The sequence below is a fragment of the Salvelinus alpinus genome, chromosome 37 (genome assembly GCF_045679555.1).
Source record: "Salvelinus alpinus chromosome 37, SLU_Salpinus.1, whole genome shotgun sequence".
Taxonomy (NCBI): domain Eukaryota; kingdom Metazoa; phylum Chordata; class Actinopteri; order Salmoniformes; family Salmonidae; genus Salvelinus; species Salvelinus alpinus.
Genome location: NC_092122.1, coordinates 17992714 through 18010315, shown reverse-complemented (window position 1 = coordinate 18010315; position 17602 = coordinate 17992714). Strand labels below are relative to the sequence as shown.

The 17602-nt window shown below is 45.7% G+C and overlaps 1 protein-coding gene across 5 annotated transcripts in view; it reads left to right on the top strand.

Annotated features, from left to right (window-relative positions):
* The window catches only part of LOC139566041 (apoptotic protease-activating factor 1-like), a 65065-nt gene that overhangs the window by 25536 nt on the left and 21927 nt on the right, over positions 1-17602 (top strand). For 2 of the 5 annotated variants that reach the window (XM_071386882.1, XM_071386881.1), the window contains exons 22-26: positions 2478-2603; positions 6199-6330; positions 6596-6721; positions 11313-11438; positions 12828-12974. In XM_071386882.1, the coding sequence (XP_071242983.1) occupies positions 2478-2603; positions 6199-6330; positions 6596-6721; positions 11313-11438; positions 12828-12974 (657 nt within the window). Of the gene's footprint in view, positions 1-496; positions 2443-2477; positions 2642-6198; positions 6331-6595; positions 6722-11312; positions 11439-12827; positions 12975-17602 lie in introns of those variants that run through there. The other 3 variants (XR_011673039.1, XM_071386884.1, XM_071386883.1) reach the window with 3 other exon arrangements.

The window sequence follows — 17602 nt, the reverse complement described above, 5'->3', positions numbered from 1 at the left end:
AAGCCAAACTAGTATTCCTAACGCTAACATGTTTTACTCAACCTTTCCCCCATATCGCCCTGAGCACCCTCCCTGCTGCCTCATTCCCAAACCTTGAGGTGAGCTGGCAACCTTTTGAAACCCGTTTCCCAGTAGCATCGCAGAGCGTCCTCTGGTTGGCATGCCCTTCGGCTAGCCTTCTCACGCGTTTGTTTGAAGTATTGTGAACCATCAGATCCTCCTCTCCACCCTCTCCGAGCTGGGCATCTCCGGCAAGGTCCACGCTTGGATTGCGTCCTACCTGACAGGTCGCTCCTACCAGGTGGCGTGGCGAGAATCTGTCTCCGCACCACGTGCTCTCACCACTGGTGTCCCCCAGGGCTCTGTTCTAGGCCCTCTCCTATTCTCGCTATACACCAAGTCACTTGGCTCTGTCATATCCTCACATGGTCTCTCCTATCATTGCTATGCAGACGACACACAATTAATCTTCTCCTTTCCCCCCTCTGATAACCAGGTGGTGAATCGCATCTCTGCATGTCTGGCAGACATATCAGTGTGGATGACGGATCACCACCTCAAGCTGAACCTCGACAAGACGGAGCTGCTCTTCCTCCCGGGGAAGGACTGCCCGTTCCATGATCTCGCCATCACGGTTGACAACTCCATTGTGTCCTCCCAGAGTGCTAAGAACCTTGGCGTGATCCTGGACAACACCCTGTCGTTCTCAACTAACATCAAGGCGGTGACCCGTTCCTGTAGGTTCATGCTCTACAACATTCGCAGAGTACGACCCTGCCTCACGCAGGAAGCGGCGCAGGTCCTAATCCAGGCACTTGTCATCTCCCGTCTGGATTACTGCAACTCGCTGTTGGCTGGGCTCCCTGCCTGTGCCATTAAACCCCTACAACTCATCCAGAACGCCGCAGCCCGTCTGGTGTTCAACTTTCCCAAGTTCTCTCACGTCACCCCGCTCCTCCGCTCTCTCCACTGGCTTCCAGTTGAAGCTCGCATCCGCTACAAGACCATGGTGCTTGCCTACGGAGCTGTGAGGGGAACGGCACCTCCGTACCTTCAGGCTCTGATCAGGCCCTACACCCAAACAAGGGCACTGCGTTCATCCACCTCTGGCCTGCTCGCCTCCCTACCTCTGAGGAAGTACAGTTCCCGCTCAGCCCAGTCAAAACTATTCGCTGCTCTGGCACCCCAATGGTGGAACAAACTCCCTCACGACGCCAGGTCAGCGGAGTCAATCACCACCTTCCGGAGACACCTGAAACCCCACCTCTTTAAGGAATACCTAGGATAGGATAAAGTAATCCTTCTAACCCCCCCCCCCCTTAAAAGAGTTAGATGCACTATTGTAAAGTGGTTGTTCCACTGGATATCATAAGGTGAATGCACCAATTTGTAAGTCGCTCTGGATAAGAGCGTCTGCTAAATGACTTAAATGTAAATGTAAATGTAAGTAGGGTTTTATTTGAGAGGTTTAAATATTTTAGTACAAGGTGAATCCTAGATTGAGATTTCACCTTGTCTGTGAGTGTCTGTGTGTGCATGCTTGCGTGCATGTGTAGTCATTTTTCGTCTAAAGTTATGAGCTTGTGTGTTTCTTTGCCTTTTGGATTATTGGTTTACACTACAGATATCATACCAGGAGGGTTAATTGGGTTGAATTATTTTGCGATAATATTAATAGACTTCAAGTATGTTTAATAACTTAAGTTTGCAATAATTTCCAATAGTTCAATGTCAACAGAATTCAGCCTTAAAATTCTAGTCCAACTACTCAGTCAAGTTAGCAAAGATGGCGCAGGAAGTTTCTAAGACAGTTGGACTTCTAGGACCTCAATAATGTACTCTAGGTTGTCAGAGTTTCCGTTGTCTCCCTTATAAGATTAAAGTAGTTTTGTAACTTGAAGGCAGTTCTTTGGGCATCAGAGCTGCTTTTTCTCCTGCTGTGACAGTGTTCTGTCGAACCCTCACACAAAGCAGTCAGGGCAGATCTATTCTCCGAATGGGCTGATCAATCGCATGCAGAGCCCGGTAATATTTTACAAAATTCCTTTTTTATGAGCTTATCACTGTCAACCCAAATGCATTACTTTGGTCTCCTTTTTTATTCTATATATTTTTATTTTGCTCTTTTACTAGTTTTGGTCTAGGCTTACCCATAGACAGTCAGAAGGTTATCAATTTATCCTCCCAGCTTTCCCCTCTAAATATCTCAGTGTTCCCTCCTCTTTCTGTCTCCTGTTTTCCATCTCACTTGAGCAGTTGCTTGTTTTTACACATTTGGGAGCAAAATATAGTGTGTGACTATCTTATAAAAAAAAATCTAAGTTTACTATTCTGTTAGTCAACACCTCCAACTTCTTGGGATGTGTGTCAACTCATGATTTTAATAGATTTGTTTTTGCTCTTTTGACACAGTAATAAAGGATTGAAATGGAATCATCTGTCTCTCTCCCTTCTCCTTCCTCCCTCTCTCTCCCCAGGTGTTGGAGGTGCCGTCGGGGACCTCTCTAGCCACTCTTCAGGGTCACACCAGGACAGTTCTCCACTGCCTGTTCACCCCGGAGGGACACACACTCATCACCTCCTCTGAGGACACCACCATACGGGTGGGGCCCTTCTCATCCTTCTTTTCTTCTTCTCTGTGGTTTGTTATTTCCCTCCCTTTGTGTCTGTGCGTGTGCACGTGTGTGTGTGTGTGATGTTTTCGGACTGTTCTGCTCTGTCACCCCTAACAGCTCTCCTCTACTGTTCCACCTCACTGAACATATCCTCTCATCTCCTCTTTTTCTCTCATCTCCTCTCCTCTGTTTTTAGGACAGCCTGTCCACTGCTAGACCTATCTGCCTATCAGAAGTACACACACTATCCAGAGCACCACCTTGCTGCAAATCAGAACAGCACAGCCTCACTTTGTATTCATCTTACTCTGTATTCTCCCTTACTGTCCATGGACCGTCTCCTGTTTAGTCCCTTACTGTCCATGGACCGTCTCCTGTTTAGTCCCTTACTGTCCATGGACCGTCTCCTGTTTAGTCCCTTACTGTCCATGGACCGTCTCCTGTTTAGTCCCTTACTGTCCATGGACCGTCTCCTGTTTAGTCCCTTACTGTCCATGGACCGTCTCCTGTTTAGTCCCTTACTGTCCATGGACCGTCTCCTGTTTAGTCCCTTACTGTCCATGGACCGTCTCCTGTTTAGTCCCTTGCTGTCCATGGACCGTCTCCTGTTTAGTCCCTTACTGTCCATGGACCGTCTCCTGTTTAGTCCCTTACTGTCCATGGACCGTCTCCTGTTTAGTCCCTTACTGTCCATGGACCGTCTCCTGTTTAGTCCCTTACTGTCCATGGACCGTCTCCTGTTTAGTCCCTTACTGTCCATGGACCGTCTCCTGTTTAGTCCCTTACTGTCCATGGACCGTCTCCTGTTTAGTCCCTTGCTGTCCATGGACCGTCTCCTGTTTAGTCCCTTACTGTCCATGGACCGTCTCCTGTTTAGTCCCTTACTGTCCATGGACCGTCTCCTGTTTAGTCCCTTACTGTCCATGGACCGTCTCCTGTTTAGTCCCTTACTGTCCATGGACCGTCTCCTGTTTAGTCCCTTACTGTCCATGGACCGTCTCCTGTTTAGTCCCTTACTGTCCATGGACCGTCTCCTGTTTAGTCCCTTACTGTCCATGGACCGTCTCCTGTATTCTCCCTTACTGTCCATGGACCGTCTCCTGTTTAGTCCCTTACTGTCCATGGACCGTCTCCTGTTTAGTCCCTTACTGTCCATGGACCGTCTCCTGTTTAGTCCCTTACTGTCCATGGACCGTCTCCTGTTTAGTCCCTTACTGTCCATGGACCGTCTCCTGTTTAGTCCCTTACTGTCCATGGGCCGTCTCCTGTTTAGTCCCTTACTGTCCATGGACCGTCTCCTGTTTAGTCCCTTACTGTCCATGGACCGTCTCCTGTTTAGTCCCTTACTGTCCATGGACCGTCTCCTGTTTAGTCCCTTACTGTCCATGGACCGTCTCCTGTTTAGTCCCTTACTGTCCATGGACCGTCTCCTGTTTAGTCCCTTACTGTCCATGGACCGTCTCCTGTTTAGTCCCTTACTGTCCATGGACCGTCTCCTGTTCAGTCCCTTACTGTCCATGGACCGTCTCCTGTTTAGTCCCTTACTGTCCATGGACCGTCTCCTGTTTAGTCCCTTGCTGTCCATGGACCGTCTCCTGTTTAGTCCCTTGCTGTCCATGGACCGTCTCCTGTTTAGTCCCTTGCTGTCCATGGACCGTCTCCTGTTTAGTCCCTTACTGTCCATGGACCGTCTCCTGTTTAGTCCCTTGCTGTCCATGGACCGTCTCCTGTTTAGTCCCTTACTGTCCATGGACCGTCTCCTGTTTAGTCCCTTGCTGTCCATGGACCGTCTCCTGTTTAGTCCCTTGCTGTCCATGGACCGTCTCCTGTTTAGTCCCTTGCTGTCCATGGACCGTCTCCTGTTTAGTCCCTTACTGTCCATGGACCGTCTCCTGTTTAGTCCCTTGCTGTCCATGGACCGTCTCCTGTTTAGTCCCTTACTGTCCATGGACCGTCTCCTGTTTAGTCCCTTGCTGTCCATGGACCGTCTCCTGTTTAGTCCCTTGCTGTCCATGGACCGTCTCCTGTTTAGTCCCTTACTGTCCATGGACCGTCTCCTGTTTAGTCCCTTACTGTCCATGGACCGTCTCCTGTTTAGTCCCTTGCTGTCCATGGACCGTCTCCTGTTTAGTCCCTTGCTGTCCATGGACCGTCTCCTGTTTAGTCCCTTACTGTCCATGGACCGTCTCCTGTTTAGTCCCTTACTGTCCATGGACCGTCTCCTGTTTAGTCCCTTACTGTCCATGGACCGTCTCCTGTTTAGTCCCTTACTGTCCATGGACCGTCTCCTGTTTAGTCCCTTACTGTCCATGGACCGTCTCCTGTTTAGTCCCTTACTGTCCATGGACCGTCTCCTGTTTAGTCCCTTACTGTCCATGGACCGTCTCCTGTTTAGTCCCTTACTGTCCATGGACCGTCTCCTGTTTAGTCCCTTACTGTCCATGGACCGTCTCCTGTTTAGTCCCTTACTGTCCATGGACCGTCTCCTGTTTAGTCCCTTACTGTCCATGGACCGTCTCCTGTTTAGTCCCTTGCTGTCCATGGACCGTCTCCTGTTTAGTCCCTTACTGTCCATGGACCGTCTCCTGTTTAGTCCCTTACTGTCCATGGACCGTCTCCTGTTTAGTCCCTTACTGTCCATGGACCGTCTCCTGTTTAGTCCCTTACTGTCCATGGACCGTCTCCTGTATTCTCCCTTACTGTCCATGGACCGTCTCCTGTTTAGTCCCTTACTGTCCATGGACCGTCTCCTGTTTAGTCCCTTACTGTCCATGGACCGTCTCCTGTATTCTCCCTTACTGTCCATGGACCGTCTCCTGTTTAGTCCCTTGCTGTCCATGGACCGTCTCCTGTTTAGTCCCTTACTGTCCATGGACCGTCTCCTGTTTAGTCCCTTACTGTCCATGGACCGTCTCCTGTTTAGTCCCTTGCTGTCCATGGACCGTCTCCTGTTTAGTCCCTTACTGTCCATGGACCGTCTCCTGTTTAGTCCCTTACTGTCCATGGACCGTCTCCTGTTTAGTCCCTTACTGTCCATGGACCGTCTCCTGTTTAGTCCCTTACTGTCCATGGACCGTCTCCTGTTTAGTCCCTTACTGTCCATGGACCGTCTCCTGTTTAGTCCCTTACTGTCCATGGACCGTCTCCTGTTTATATGAATAATGTTTGAGTAGTTTCGCTGAAAAGGGGGTATTTGGTGGATAGATTCACTTTGAGGAAATGTTGACCTACAGGGAATGTGAATAGATCTATACAGTAAATATAGCTGTTACTCTGACCACTGACTTCTGGAGTGGTGAGGGGGGTGAATGGTACATTCACAAACCCAACATTGGTAAGAGTTTGATGTCAATTATTGTCTGAGATATTTGCATAGAGGCCAATATTCTGCGCAGTGCCCATTCCCTCATAGCAGCTGAATACTCCCACTCTGGGCACAGATCCAGGATCAGCTTACCCTCAATAACTCTGATTGTGCTAAATCCCTGGTTGAGGTGCAACTTTTACCCACTCCAGTACCAGAAGGTGATCGCGCTCTCTCTTGCTCTCTCTCGCTGTCTCTCTGTCTCTCTCCCCCCTGTAGGTGTGGAGGTGGAGGACAGGTGAGTGTGTGGTTCTGGAGGGCCACAAGGAGCAGGTCAGATGCTTCTCTCTGCTCACCACCTCACCCTCAGAGACACATCTCCTCAGCTGGTCCTTTGACGGCACCATCAAGGTAATACAAGCACACGTATGCAATACCAGACAGACAGTAAGACTTAGAAACACACACGCATGCAGTACCAGACAGACAGTAAGACTTAGAAACACACACGCATGCAGTACCAGACAGACAGTAAGACTTAGAAATACACACGCATGCATGCAAAACCTGTTAAAAGCAACAAGTTACGATCAGTGTGCACTTACGTGAACTGAAGGATATTTACTAGATGGAGGTGACACAGAAAGCGTCTCCCCCTCTCGCTCCCTCCCCCCAGGTGTGGGACATGTCTAGTGGTGAACGGCTGCAGGACCTAGTGTGTCACCAGGGGGCGGTGCTAGCCTGTGACGTGTCGCCTGACGGACAGCTCTTCGCCACCACCTCCGCTGACAAGACTGCCAAGGTAACACACAGACACGTGTCATCAGTATGTGACAGTACCTAGCCTAAATCCTTAGATCTGTGTGAGACAGACATGTTGTCTATATCATGATCCTTTCAGAACCGTGTGTATAGTGTACATTATTATGCGGTCAACTAAAGGTCATTGGCAGCTTGAGGTGAACATGAAGCAGATGGTTACTGCGGTCACTAACTTAGCCAGCGGTCAAGCCGCCCACACGCCTCCCTGCCCCTCCAGGGGTCAAGCCGGCCCACACGCCTCCCTGCCCCTCCAGGGGTCAAGCCGGCCCACACGCCTCCCTGCCCCTCCAGGGGTCAAGCCGCCCACTCTCCTCCCTGCCCCTCCAGGGGTCAAGCCGGCCCACACGCCTCCCTGCCCCTCCAGGGGTCAAGCCGGCCCACTCTCCTCCCTGCCCCTCCAGGGGTCAAGCCGGCCCACACGCCTCCCTGCCCCTCCAGGGGTCAAGCCGGCCCACACGTTTTTGCCCTCGATCGTCCTTCCTCGTTCTCTCCATCAGTTTGTATTGTTCCCTCTTTCTTCTATTTTCTATCCTTGTTTCCCCCTCTGTCTTCTGTCAGTTGCAGGATCATTGAGTTGGTCACTCACTGTGGAAATGGCTATTAGGTCAGCATCCAAATTGGCATTGGAGGTGTGTGTGTGTTGTAATGGTTCAGAGCTGGTGTTCCCATTAACCACACTGTTTATTTCTGTTCACTAGACCAGCATGCTTTCATTAGTGCTTTGGACCTAGACACTCTGGTAATGATGTGGAATAGTAGTCTGAAGGGTTGGCCGTGGTTCCGCCATCCACAAACACATACACGCAGGCGCGCGCTCTCTCACACACACGTACAGTGCCTTGCAAAAGTATTCACCCCCCCTTGCCGTTTTTCCTATTTTGTTGCATTACAACCTGTCATTTAAATAGATTTTTATTTGGATTTCATGTAATGGACACACACAAAATAGTCCAAATTGGTAAAGTGAAATGAAAAAAAGTGAAGGAAAAAAAGAAGGAAAAGTGGTGCGTTCATATGTGTTCACTCCTTTACTATGAACCCCTAAATAAGATCTGGTGCAACCAATTACCTCCAGAGGTCACATCATTAGTTAGATTGGACACAGGTGGACTTTATTTAAGTGTCACATGATCTTAGTGTATATATACACCTGTTCTGAAAGGCCCCAGAGCCTGCAAAACCACTAAGCAAGGGGCACCACCAAGCAAGCGGCGCTATGAAGACCAAGTAGCTCTCCTAATAGATCAGGGACAAAGTTGTGGAGAAGTACAGATCAGGGTTGGGTTATAAAAAAATATCTGAAACTTTGAACGTCCCACAGAGCACCATTTTTAAATCCATTATAACATTTTTTTTAAAGAAAATGGCACCACAACAAACCTGCCAAGAGACGGCCACCCACCAAAACTCACGGACCAGGTAAGGAGGGCATTAATCAGAGAGGCAACAAAGAGACCAAAGATAACCCTGAATGAGCTGCAAAGCTCCACAGCGGAGATTGGAATATTTGTCCATAGGACCACTTTAAGCCGCACACCACAGAGCTGGGCTTTACGGAAGAGTGGCCAGAAAAAAATAAGCAAACATGTTTGGTGTTCGCCAAAAGGCATGTGGGAGACTCCCCAAACATATGGAGTAAGGTACTCTGGTCAGATGAGACAAAAATTGAGCTTTTTGGCCATCCAAGAAAAACGCTATGTCTGGCGCAAACCCAACACCTCCCATCACCCCGAGAACACTATCCCCACAGTGAAGCATGGTGGTGTTTGCATCATGCTGTGGGGATGTTTTTCATCGGCAAGGACTGGGAAACAGGGAAATTCTTGAGGAAAACCTGTTTGTCTTCCAGAGATTTGAGACTGGGACGGAGGTTCACCTTGCAGCAGGACAATGACCCTAAGCATACTGCTAAAGAAACACTTGAGTGGTTTAAGGGGAAACATTTAAATGTCTTGGAAAGGCCTAGTCAAAGCCCAGACCTCAATCCAATTGAGAATCTGTGGTATGACTTAAGGATTGCTGTACACCAGCGGAACCCGTCCAACTTGAAGGAGCTGGAGCAGTTTAGCCTTGAAGAATGGGCCAAAATGCCAATTGCTAGATGTGCCAAGCTTATAGAGACACCCCAAGAGACTTGCATCTGTAATTGCTGCAAAAGGTGGCTCTACAAAGTATTGACTTTGTGAGGGTGAATAGTTATGCACGCTCAAGTTCTGTTTTTTTGTCTTGTTTTTTTCACAATAAAAAATATTTTGCATCTTCAAAGTGGTAGGCATGTGTAAATCAAATGATACAACCCCCCCCAAAATCAATTTTAATTCCAAGGTGTAAGGAAACAAAATAGGAAAAATGCAAGCCACTGTATGCACACATACACCCACTGTCTTTTTCTATCTGCTATCATAGGTTAAAGCCGAACCCTGAGTCTGATCGTCTTTGTCAGATAGAATAAGACTGACGGTTTTTGTTCCACTCATCTGTCTCTCTCTCTCCTCTGTTCCTTTCTCTCTCCCTTCCTCCCTCTGTCTATTGACCTTCAGATGACTACGAGACGTGCCAAATTAACTTTTTAATCATCTACCATGTGATGTTCTCTCCAAGCATGTGAGACGGACAGACAGAAAGACAGAGACAATTTAATAAGAACATTGTTTTCTTGTAATAAACAGAGTATTCTTTATTATGTTAGGTTCTAAACAGAGTAAAACTAACGGACAGCTAGGAAAAGCTCAAACCAAGTTTATTCACCCTATGGGTCAGACAGCTGAACAGACAAAGACATGTTCCCACCAGCACAAGTGTGTGTATATATATATATATATATATATACCCCACTTTAGGTGGTCTCCTCCCTTTCTCTAAATATGACATATTTAATGGTAGGCAGGAAGGTAAGTGATGTGGGTAATAAACTGTTCCTTCTCCCTAAATGTGACCTGACCTCGGCCCGATTCCTCACTAATCCACAGCTCTCCCTCCTTATCAGTGACCACAACCATGTGATTGCCTTTCCCTTACTCAGTAACAGTCCAAGCCCCTGGTTCATATCCAACCTTAATTGACCCCACCATATACATTCCTCCTACAGATAACCATTCACTTCTGGTAACCATTCACTTTTTGAAAATAAAATGTTGTTTAAAGTATCGCCCTTTCTTAAACAAGCCATACAAAGCTGGTTACAATTTCAGTTTTATCCTCCAGAAAAGATAAAACAGATGTTATATAAAATAACAATATACTGATTAATTAAAAAAAACATTCCTTATGGATAATTCTTTTTTTAATGGTATTATATTTATGAATGATATTATGACTAGAAATGGAGGAGTTATGTCACATATGCAGCTATCGAAAATATATGGGAATATCTGCTCAATCCTAATTTACAACCAACTGATTGCAGCACTACCACAATGGAGGAGGCAAGTGGAAAAGGGAGAAGGTAGGGAACTTGTTTGCTTGCCATATATTAAAGATACAAATTGGCTGAAAGGAATTGGCGTAAATAGAAAAATATACCCCTATTCATTTGAGGACAAAAATGTTGACAGCTGTGCCACACAGATTGCAAAATAAATGGGAAGAGATTTTTGACGTACCGATTCCATGGCACATGGTTTATGAACTGGTACAAAAAACTACACTTGATTCAACACTTCGAGTTTTTCAATTTAAATGATTATATAAATTCTTGCCACCGACAGAATGCTATATATATGGGGCATACAACAATCTCAGCTCTGTAGATTTTGCTGCAAAGAGACAGAATCACTAGATCATTTATTCTGGTATTTCACCTATGTAGCTTGTTTCTGGTCACAGGTTCAGGAATGGTTAAAAAATCACAACATTAACCTTGCAAATAGCAGTGTTGGGCAATTTGGAAAGCCATAGTCAGTCATTAAATAATAATAAAGTACTAGTAGGAAAAGTTTTTATCTTTAGCGCACAATCTGTGGATACTTTATAAAGGTAAAAAAATTGTCAAACATCACAGTACAATTGAAAAATATCTGGTAGATGGAAACCAAACGAGGGTGGTCTATGGTGATAGGTGGGATGGGCTGAGAGTGGCTGCGGGGTGGGATTGGTAATAATACATAGTTTGGTAATGTATTATTGTTATGCGACTGCTTTATATAAAAGTACCATGTATGTATATGTAGCAGAAAAGCTGTAAAAAAATAAATAATATTTGTCCTCCGAAGAGGGGCGGTGGTGGATGGGTTAATACAATGTAAAAAAATAGCATTATGGTATGGGCAGTATCATCTATCAAAGAAGCAGCCAGAAGGCTTTAATTGATGCCAGGCTTCATTATCTGTGAGCGCTTGTTCCATTCTTTAAGTTGAGTGGTCTACCAGACTAGCAGCATAGAGAAACAATAGACAGATAGGCCTTCAGGGAAAAAGGACATTTATTCAATTGAATTAACCAAGGCACTCTGCATATAGAAGTGGCCTAACCAAAATTGCTATGGCATGTTCAAAAGAGCATATTTGAAAATGTTTTATTTTACTTTCGACAAACTTTTGTGACCTCCTGTTTCTCCTCTCATTGGCCCTCAGGTGTGGAGCAGTGCATCGTGGGAGTGCGTGCGCCTGTTGAACGGCCACCAGGACTGTGTCCGCAGCTGCCGCTTCTCTTGGGACGGCCGGCGCCTAGCAACCGGTGACGACAACGGAGAGATACGGGTGGGTAGGGATAGATGGATGTAAGGGGGGGTGAGTGAGTAAAGGGGAGGGAGGAAGGAAGGAGCATTAGGAGGGAAGTTGAGGGGTAGGTGAAGGAGTGAGCACATGAGTGAAGGAAGGAGCAATAGAAAAATCGAGAGAAGTGCTGTACCTCTAAAGAGACTGAGAGGAGGATGTGGAGCAGGTGTGCAGGTCGGCAGGGGGGATGAAGAGGAAGGAAAGAAGGCGGAGGAGGGGAGAAAGTAGAAGACAGTTAGTCAGATTGAATCCCTAAGGCTCTGGCATCTGCATAGATCCTAGAGAAAGAGGAGGGAGAATGGATGATGGAAATGAAGGGAGAGAGGGAAAGTGGGGTAAGAGAAGAAATGAGTGTGTGCAAGAGGGGGTGACGGAAAATAAGAACAATTAAAGAGAAGAACAAGGAGAGTGAAATATAGGGACAGACTAGGGACTGAAGAAATGAGAGCGTGACAGAGGGACCTGTCTGTTCCTCTACAATCACATTGTTCCTCTACCAGCTGCTATCCCTGACTGACTGTCTGACTAGTACATTTGGACTACACTCCAAAGTTTGTGAGTACACTTCAAAGTTTTCGAACCTGAAAAGTGATCTAATGTCGAGATGAGGCCACATCTCATGCCACTTCCCAGGTTCGAAAACAACTCAAAGTTTTATTTTGGAGTGAACTGTCACTTTAAAATCATGTCATGACATGTCAATCATCCAGGGTTGTGTTCATTAGGCACCAAACAGAAGGAAACTGACTTAATCCACAAGATTGAATTACACTACATAGAGTGGAATATATGCCCCTCTTGTTTCTATGGAAACACTTGAGTCATTCTCAGTGAATCATGCAAGGTGTTAAATATAGCATGTTCTGTGTCCTATATAGACAGGACAGTATGGCTCATGGTTGTTAGTTGCATAACTCCAGGATTAAAATGGAGGGTTGTTTTACGTCTCTATGGTGCTTTATTAATCAGTGAAAGTAGTCATTGACTGAAAGGTAAAGTTGAAAAGCACAAGATACTGTAGCATTCAAGGACTGGATTATTGCACACCTAACTGTAGACTACTGTATGTCTATAATGTGGTAGTCACTAGATGGCCATGTTAGAAAGTACTAAAGTATTTGTTGTTATTTTAGTTTGTAGTTCTGGTTGGGGTTAGATATTTTCTGGCCGTCTAGTCAAAAGGTTCCTAAGATACCAGGTTGATAATAAGTCCATAGCTGTCATACACCCCACCATTTATAACTACTAGGTGTCACTCACCCCAACATTTATAACTACTAGGTGTCACTCACCCCAACATTTATAACTATTAGGTGTCATTAATTTCTCTAATTTTTCATTTGTTTGTCTCATGTGTGTGTCGTGTCTCAGCTGTGGAACGTGAAGGATGGTACTCTGCTAAAGATCTGTTCCCGTGACAACAAGGACGCCATGGACTCTCTGCATGGAGGCTGGGTGACCGACCTGCACTTCTCCCCAGACAACACTGTGCTGCTGTCTACAGGAGGATACATTAAGGTAGGAAACACACACACACACACACACGGAGAGACACGCACACGTTTACGGAGACACACACACAAACATGTAAAGACAAATAGACGCACACACACACACACACACACACACACACACTAATGGGAACAAACTGAGGTTTAAAGCACTATCGACCAGAGCCCTTGTCCCCCGGGGATTACATCATCACTGCCTGGTTAAAAAGCCAATCAGAGCCCGGCTGAGGCTGACCCCAGGTGATCCCTCCTTCTGTAAAACTGGAGGTAATCAGAGAGGAGTAGCAGACACACACTCCGCAATCCAATCAAGTTGGGAGGAGGATGAGATATGAAATCTCACTCACACTCTCACTGTGACTATTGTTTTGGGAGTACTATAAACCTACTGTGGCGTAAGAAAGCTTGGGGGCATTACATTTAGCATACGTGGATGGGCGTGGGTAGGCGGGCGGGCGTGGGTGTGAGAGGAGAGAGAGGGAGTTTCTTGCCTGAGTGATTTCAGGAAAATTCAACAGCAGCATTCCTTATCTCACTTGTCTCCTCCGCTCTGAATTCCAAAAGCCTCTAGTAAATGTATTAAGCATATTAAACCAGTGATTTTAATGTTCATTGGATCAATGTGATGGATGTTTTTCTTCTAATGTCTCTCAACACAAAAACTCTCATTCGTGGCTCTTTTTATGTGATATACAAGTGTCTGTTTGAATCAAACTGGTTGCCACGTATCCAAGAAACACAAAATAAATTGACTGCATCTTCATTTCAAACTTCTTTCTCTCGAAGTTGTTAGCTAGCCTTTTTGTTTGTTGTCTTCATTGGGAAGATTCTAGTTTCTATTGATGAGCCCCAGGTCATTAAGCCCATTGTGATCAGTCAATATGTTGTGCATAGTGTTAATGAGTCAACTCCATGGATACTGATGGAGAACTTAGCTACTAGACTTAATGAGTCAACTCCATGGATACTGATGGAGAATCTAACTAACTACTAATTCCATCATTACCTCCTGATGACACTCGCTCTTATCCAGAGTGGTAGAAGGACAGAATAGCTCTTCATCACTCTATCACTTCCTCTTTCCACACTTCCTCTCTTTCTCCTGAGGCGCGTTGACTTGATGGATCTGAGCATGTGTGGATGTAACGAGCAGTGATTGATTATTATGCCTGTCTGCGCTGAAGAGGCGAATCCCTTGTAATGAGCGTTGATTGATTTATCGTGGGTGAGAGGTGAGCTGTCAGTCATAATAATTGCCGTGGCAGCTGTGTATTCATAGTAAAACGATGGCTAATTTAGCCTGGGGAGCCGTGGGGACAGAATAAATAAAACTGACTAATTGCATCTGTATGTATTAACAGTGGGCCTTATTCAATCCAACCTGTATCCAGATTTCAGCTGGAAATTATTACAAAATATACAGCACTGGAACAAAATAAGAGACCACTGCAAAATGATCCGTTTCTCTGATTTTACTATTTATAGAGATGTATTTGGGTAAAATGAACATTTTTGTTTTATTCTATAAACTACTGACAACATTTCTCCCAAATTCCCCAAAAAAATATTGTCATTTAGAGCATTTATTTGCAGAAAATGACAACTGGTCAAAATCACAAAAAAGATGCAGTGTTGTCAGACCTCGAATAATGCAAAGAAAATACGTTCATATTCATTTTTAAACAACACAATACTAATGTTTTAATTAGGAAGAATTCATAAATACATTTTTGCTGGAATAACCCTGATTTTTCAATCACAGCTTTCATGCGTGTTGGCATGCTCTCCACCAGTCTTTCACATTGATGTTGGGTGACTTTATGGCGCAACAATTCTAGCAGCTCGGCTTTGTTTGATGGCTTGTCCATCTTCCTCTTGATCCTGTTCCAGAGGTTTTCAATGGGGTTCAGGTCTGGAGATTGGGCTGGCCATGACAGGGTCTTGATCTGGTGGTCCTCCATCTACACCTTGATTGACCTGGCTGTGTGGCATGGAGCATTGTCCTGCTGGAAAAAAACAATCCTCAGAGTTGGGGAACATTGTCAGAGCAGAAGAAAGCAAGTTTTCTTCCAGGACAACCTTGTACGTGGCTTCATTCACGCGTCCTTCACAAAGACAAATCTGCCCGATTCCATCCTTACTGAAGCACCCCCAGATCATCACCGATCCTCCACCAAATTGCACAGTGGGTGTGAGACCTGGTGAGGCCTACAAGCCACAGTGCCTCGCACCCACTGTGAAAATGTGTCTTTGTGAAGGACGCATGAATCAAGCCACGTACAAAACTTGCTTCCTTCTGCTCTGACAATTTTGGGTTTTGATTGATTTAAGGCCTAGTTTGTACTGTAGCTTTGTCTGCCTGAAGAACACCATGTCTTTCCAAATGTTGATTTTGTATCACGCTGTATGAAAACTAACTTGAGGAAGCAGCCAACAGTGAGCAGAACTTATCACTACAGACGTGTGTGTTCAGTAGAAGTGGTGCTGATGGGATCAGTAGTGCTGTGATGTTGATTCAATAAAGCTAGTCTCCCTGATGTCTGTCAACCCCTATCTGTCTCCTCCTTATGGTTTCCTGGAGTAACTTCCCACCACAACACTATCTCTGTCTTGCTATATTTAAAGGAGATTATCGATCTCTCGCTCTCTCTTTCTCTCTCTCTCTATTCTCCTCTCTCTCCATCTCTGGTCCCTTTCCATGGCCTATCATCATTATTTACCCTTTTTTATTCTCTGTCTCTCTCTGTCTCTGTCTATCTCTGTCTGGTCCATATGACAGGTATTATCAGGTAGTGTAATTAAAAGCAGCATGGTGTGTGACCCTCTGGGAATTGTTCCAATGCTTCCTTAAGCCTCTGAGACACCAGGATAGGATGTCACGTGTGTGTGTGTGTGTGTGTTTCAGGGAGTGATAAGGTGTTTTGGGGCAGCTCTCTGAGTGAGGGTGTAATATCACACTGACCCCCATCACTCCTCTATTCTCTGCCCGGTAATACCTCACACAGCCTGTCTTACACCTGGGAGACAGCCCCCGACGCACAGCTATACATCACACAATCTGGCACACACGCACATGGAGACACGCACACAGACACACACACACAAACATGCAGACACAGGTATGCACATAGGTACAGTCAGAGAATCAGCGGGACCTCACAGATTCAGCATGAGTTGCTGTGAGACAATCTGTCATAGTGCCATGATCCAAGTAGAGGTAGGATGTGTGAAGAGGCTCATCCTGACACACACACCTACACACACACACACAGCAGGAGACCCCGAGTAATTCACACAGAGTGCTCATACTTACAGAAGCTTCATATCTTCCTCCTCTCCCCTACATCTCCACTGTTGCTAAGTCAACACTAGTCCTTAGGATTGAGGAGACACAGGATACATCCCAAATGGCACCCTATTCCCCTATTTAGTGCACTACTTTTGATCAGGGCCCAACTCGCTCTGGTCTACAGTAGTGCACTGTATAGGGGAAAGTGCACCATTTGGTATGCAACCACAGACCAATATACAGTACCAGCCAAAAGTTAGAACACACCTACTCATTCCAGAGTTTCTTTATTGACTATTTTCTACATTGTAGATTAATAGTGAAGACATCAAAACTATGAAATAACACATGGAATCATGTAGTTGGTGTTAAACAAATCAAAATATAATTTATAGCCACTTTGCCTTGATAACTTTGCACACTCTTGGCATTCTCTCAACCAGCTTCACCTGGAATGGTTTCCAACAGTCTTGAAGGAGTTCCCACGTATGCTGAGTACTTGCTGGCTGCTTTTACTTCACTCTGCGGTCCAACTCATCCCAAACCATCTCATTTGGGTTGTGGTCGGGTGATTGTAGAGGCCAGGTCATCTGATGCAGCACTCCATCACTCTCCAAGAATCACTCTCCTTCTTGGTCAAATAGCCCTTACACAGCCTGGAGGTGTGTTGGGTCATTGTCCTGTTGAAAAACAAATGATAGTTCCACTAAGTGCAAACCAGATGGGATGGCGTATCGCTGCAGAATGTTGTGGTAGCCATGCTGGTTAAGTGTGTCTTGAATTCTAAATAAATCACTGACAGTGTCCCCAGAAAAGCACCTTCACACCACTTCCTCCATGCTTCACGGTGGGAACCACACATCCGTTAACCTACTCTGCGTCTCACAAAGACACTGCGATTGGAACCAAAGATCGCAAATTTGGACTCATCAGACTAAAGGACAGTTTTCCACCGGTCTAATGTACATTGCTCACTTTCTTGGCCCAAGCAAGTCTCTTCTTCTTATTGTTGTCCTTTTTAGTAGTGGTTTCTTTATAGCAATTCAACCATGAAGGCCTGATTCACAAAGTCTCCTCTGAACAGTTGATGTTGAGATGTCTCTGTTACTTGAACTCTGTGAAGCATTTATTTGGGCTGCAATTTCTGAGGCTGGTAACTCTAATGAACTTATCCTCTGCAGCAGAGTACTCTGGGTCTTCCTTTCCTGTGGCGGTCCCAGTTTCATCATAGCGCTTGATGGTTTTTGAGACTGCACTTGAGGGAACTTTCAAAGTTCTTGACATTTTTCCGCATTGACTGATCTTCATGTCTTAAAGTAATCATGGACTGTCTTTTCTCTTTGCTT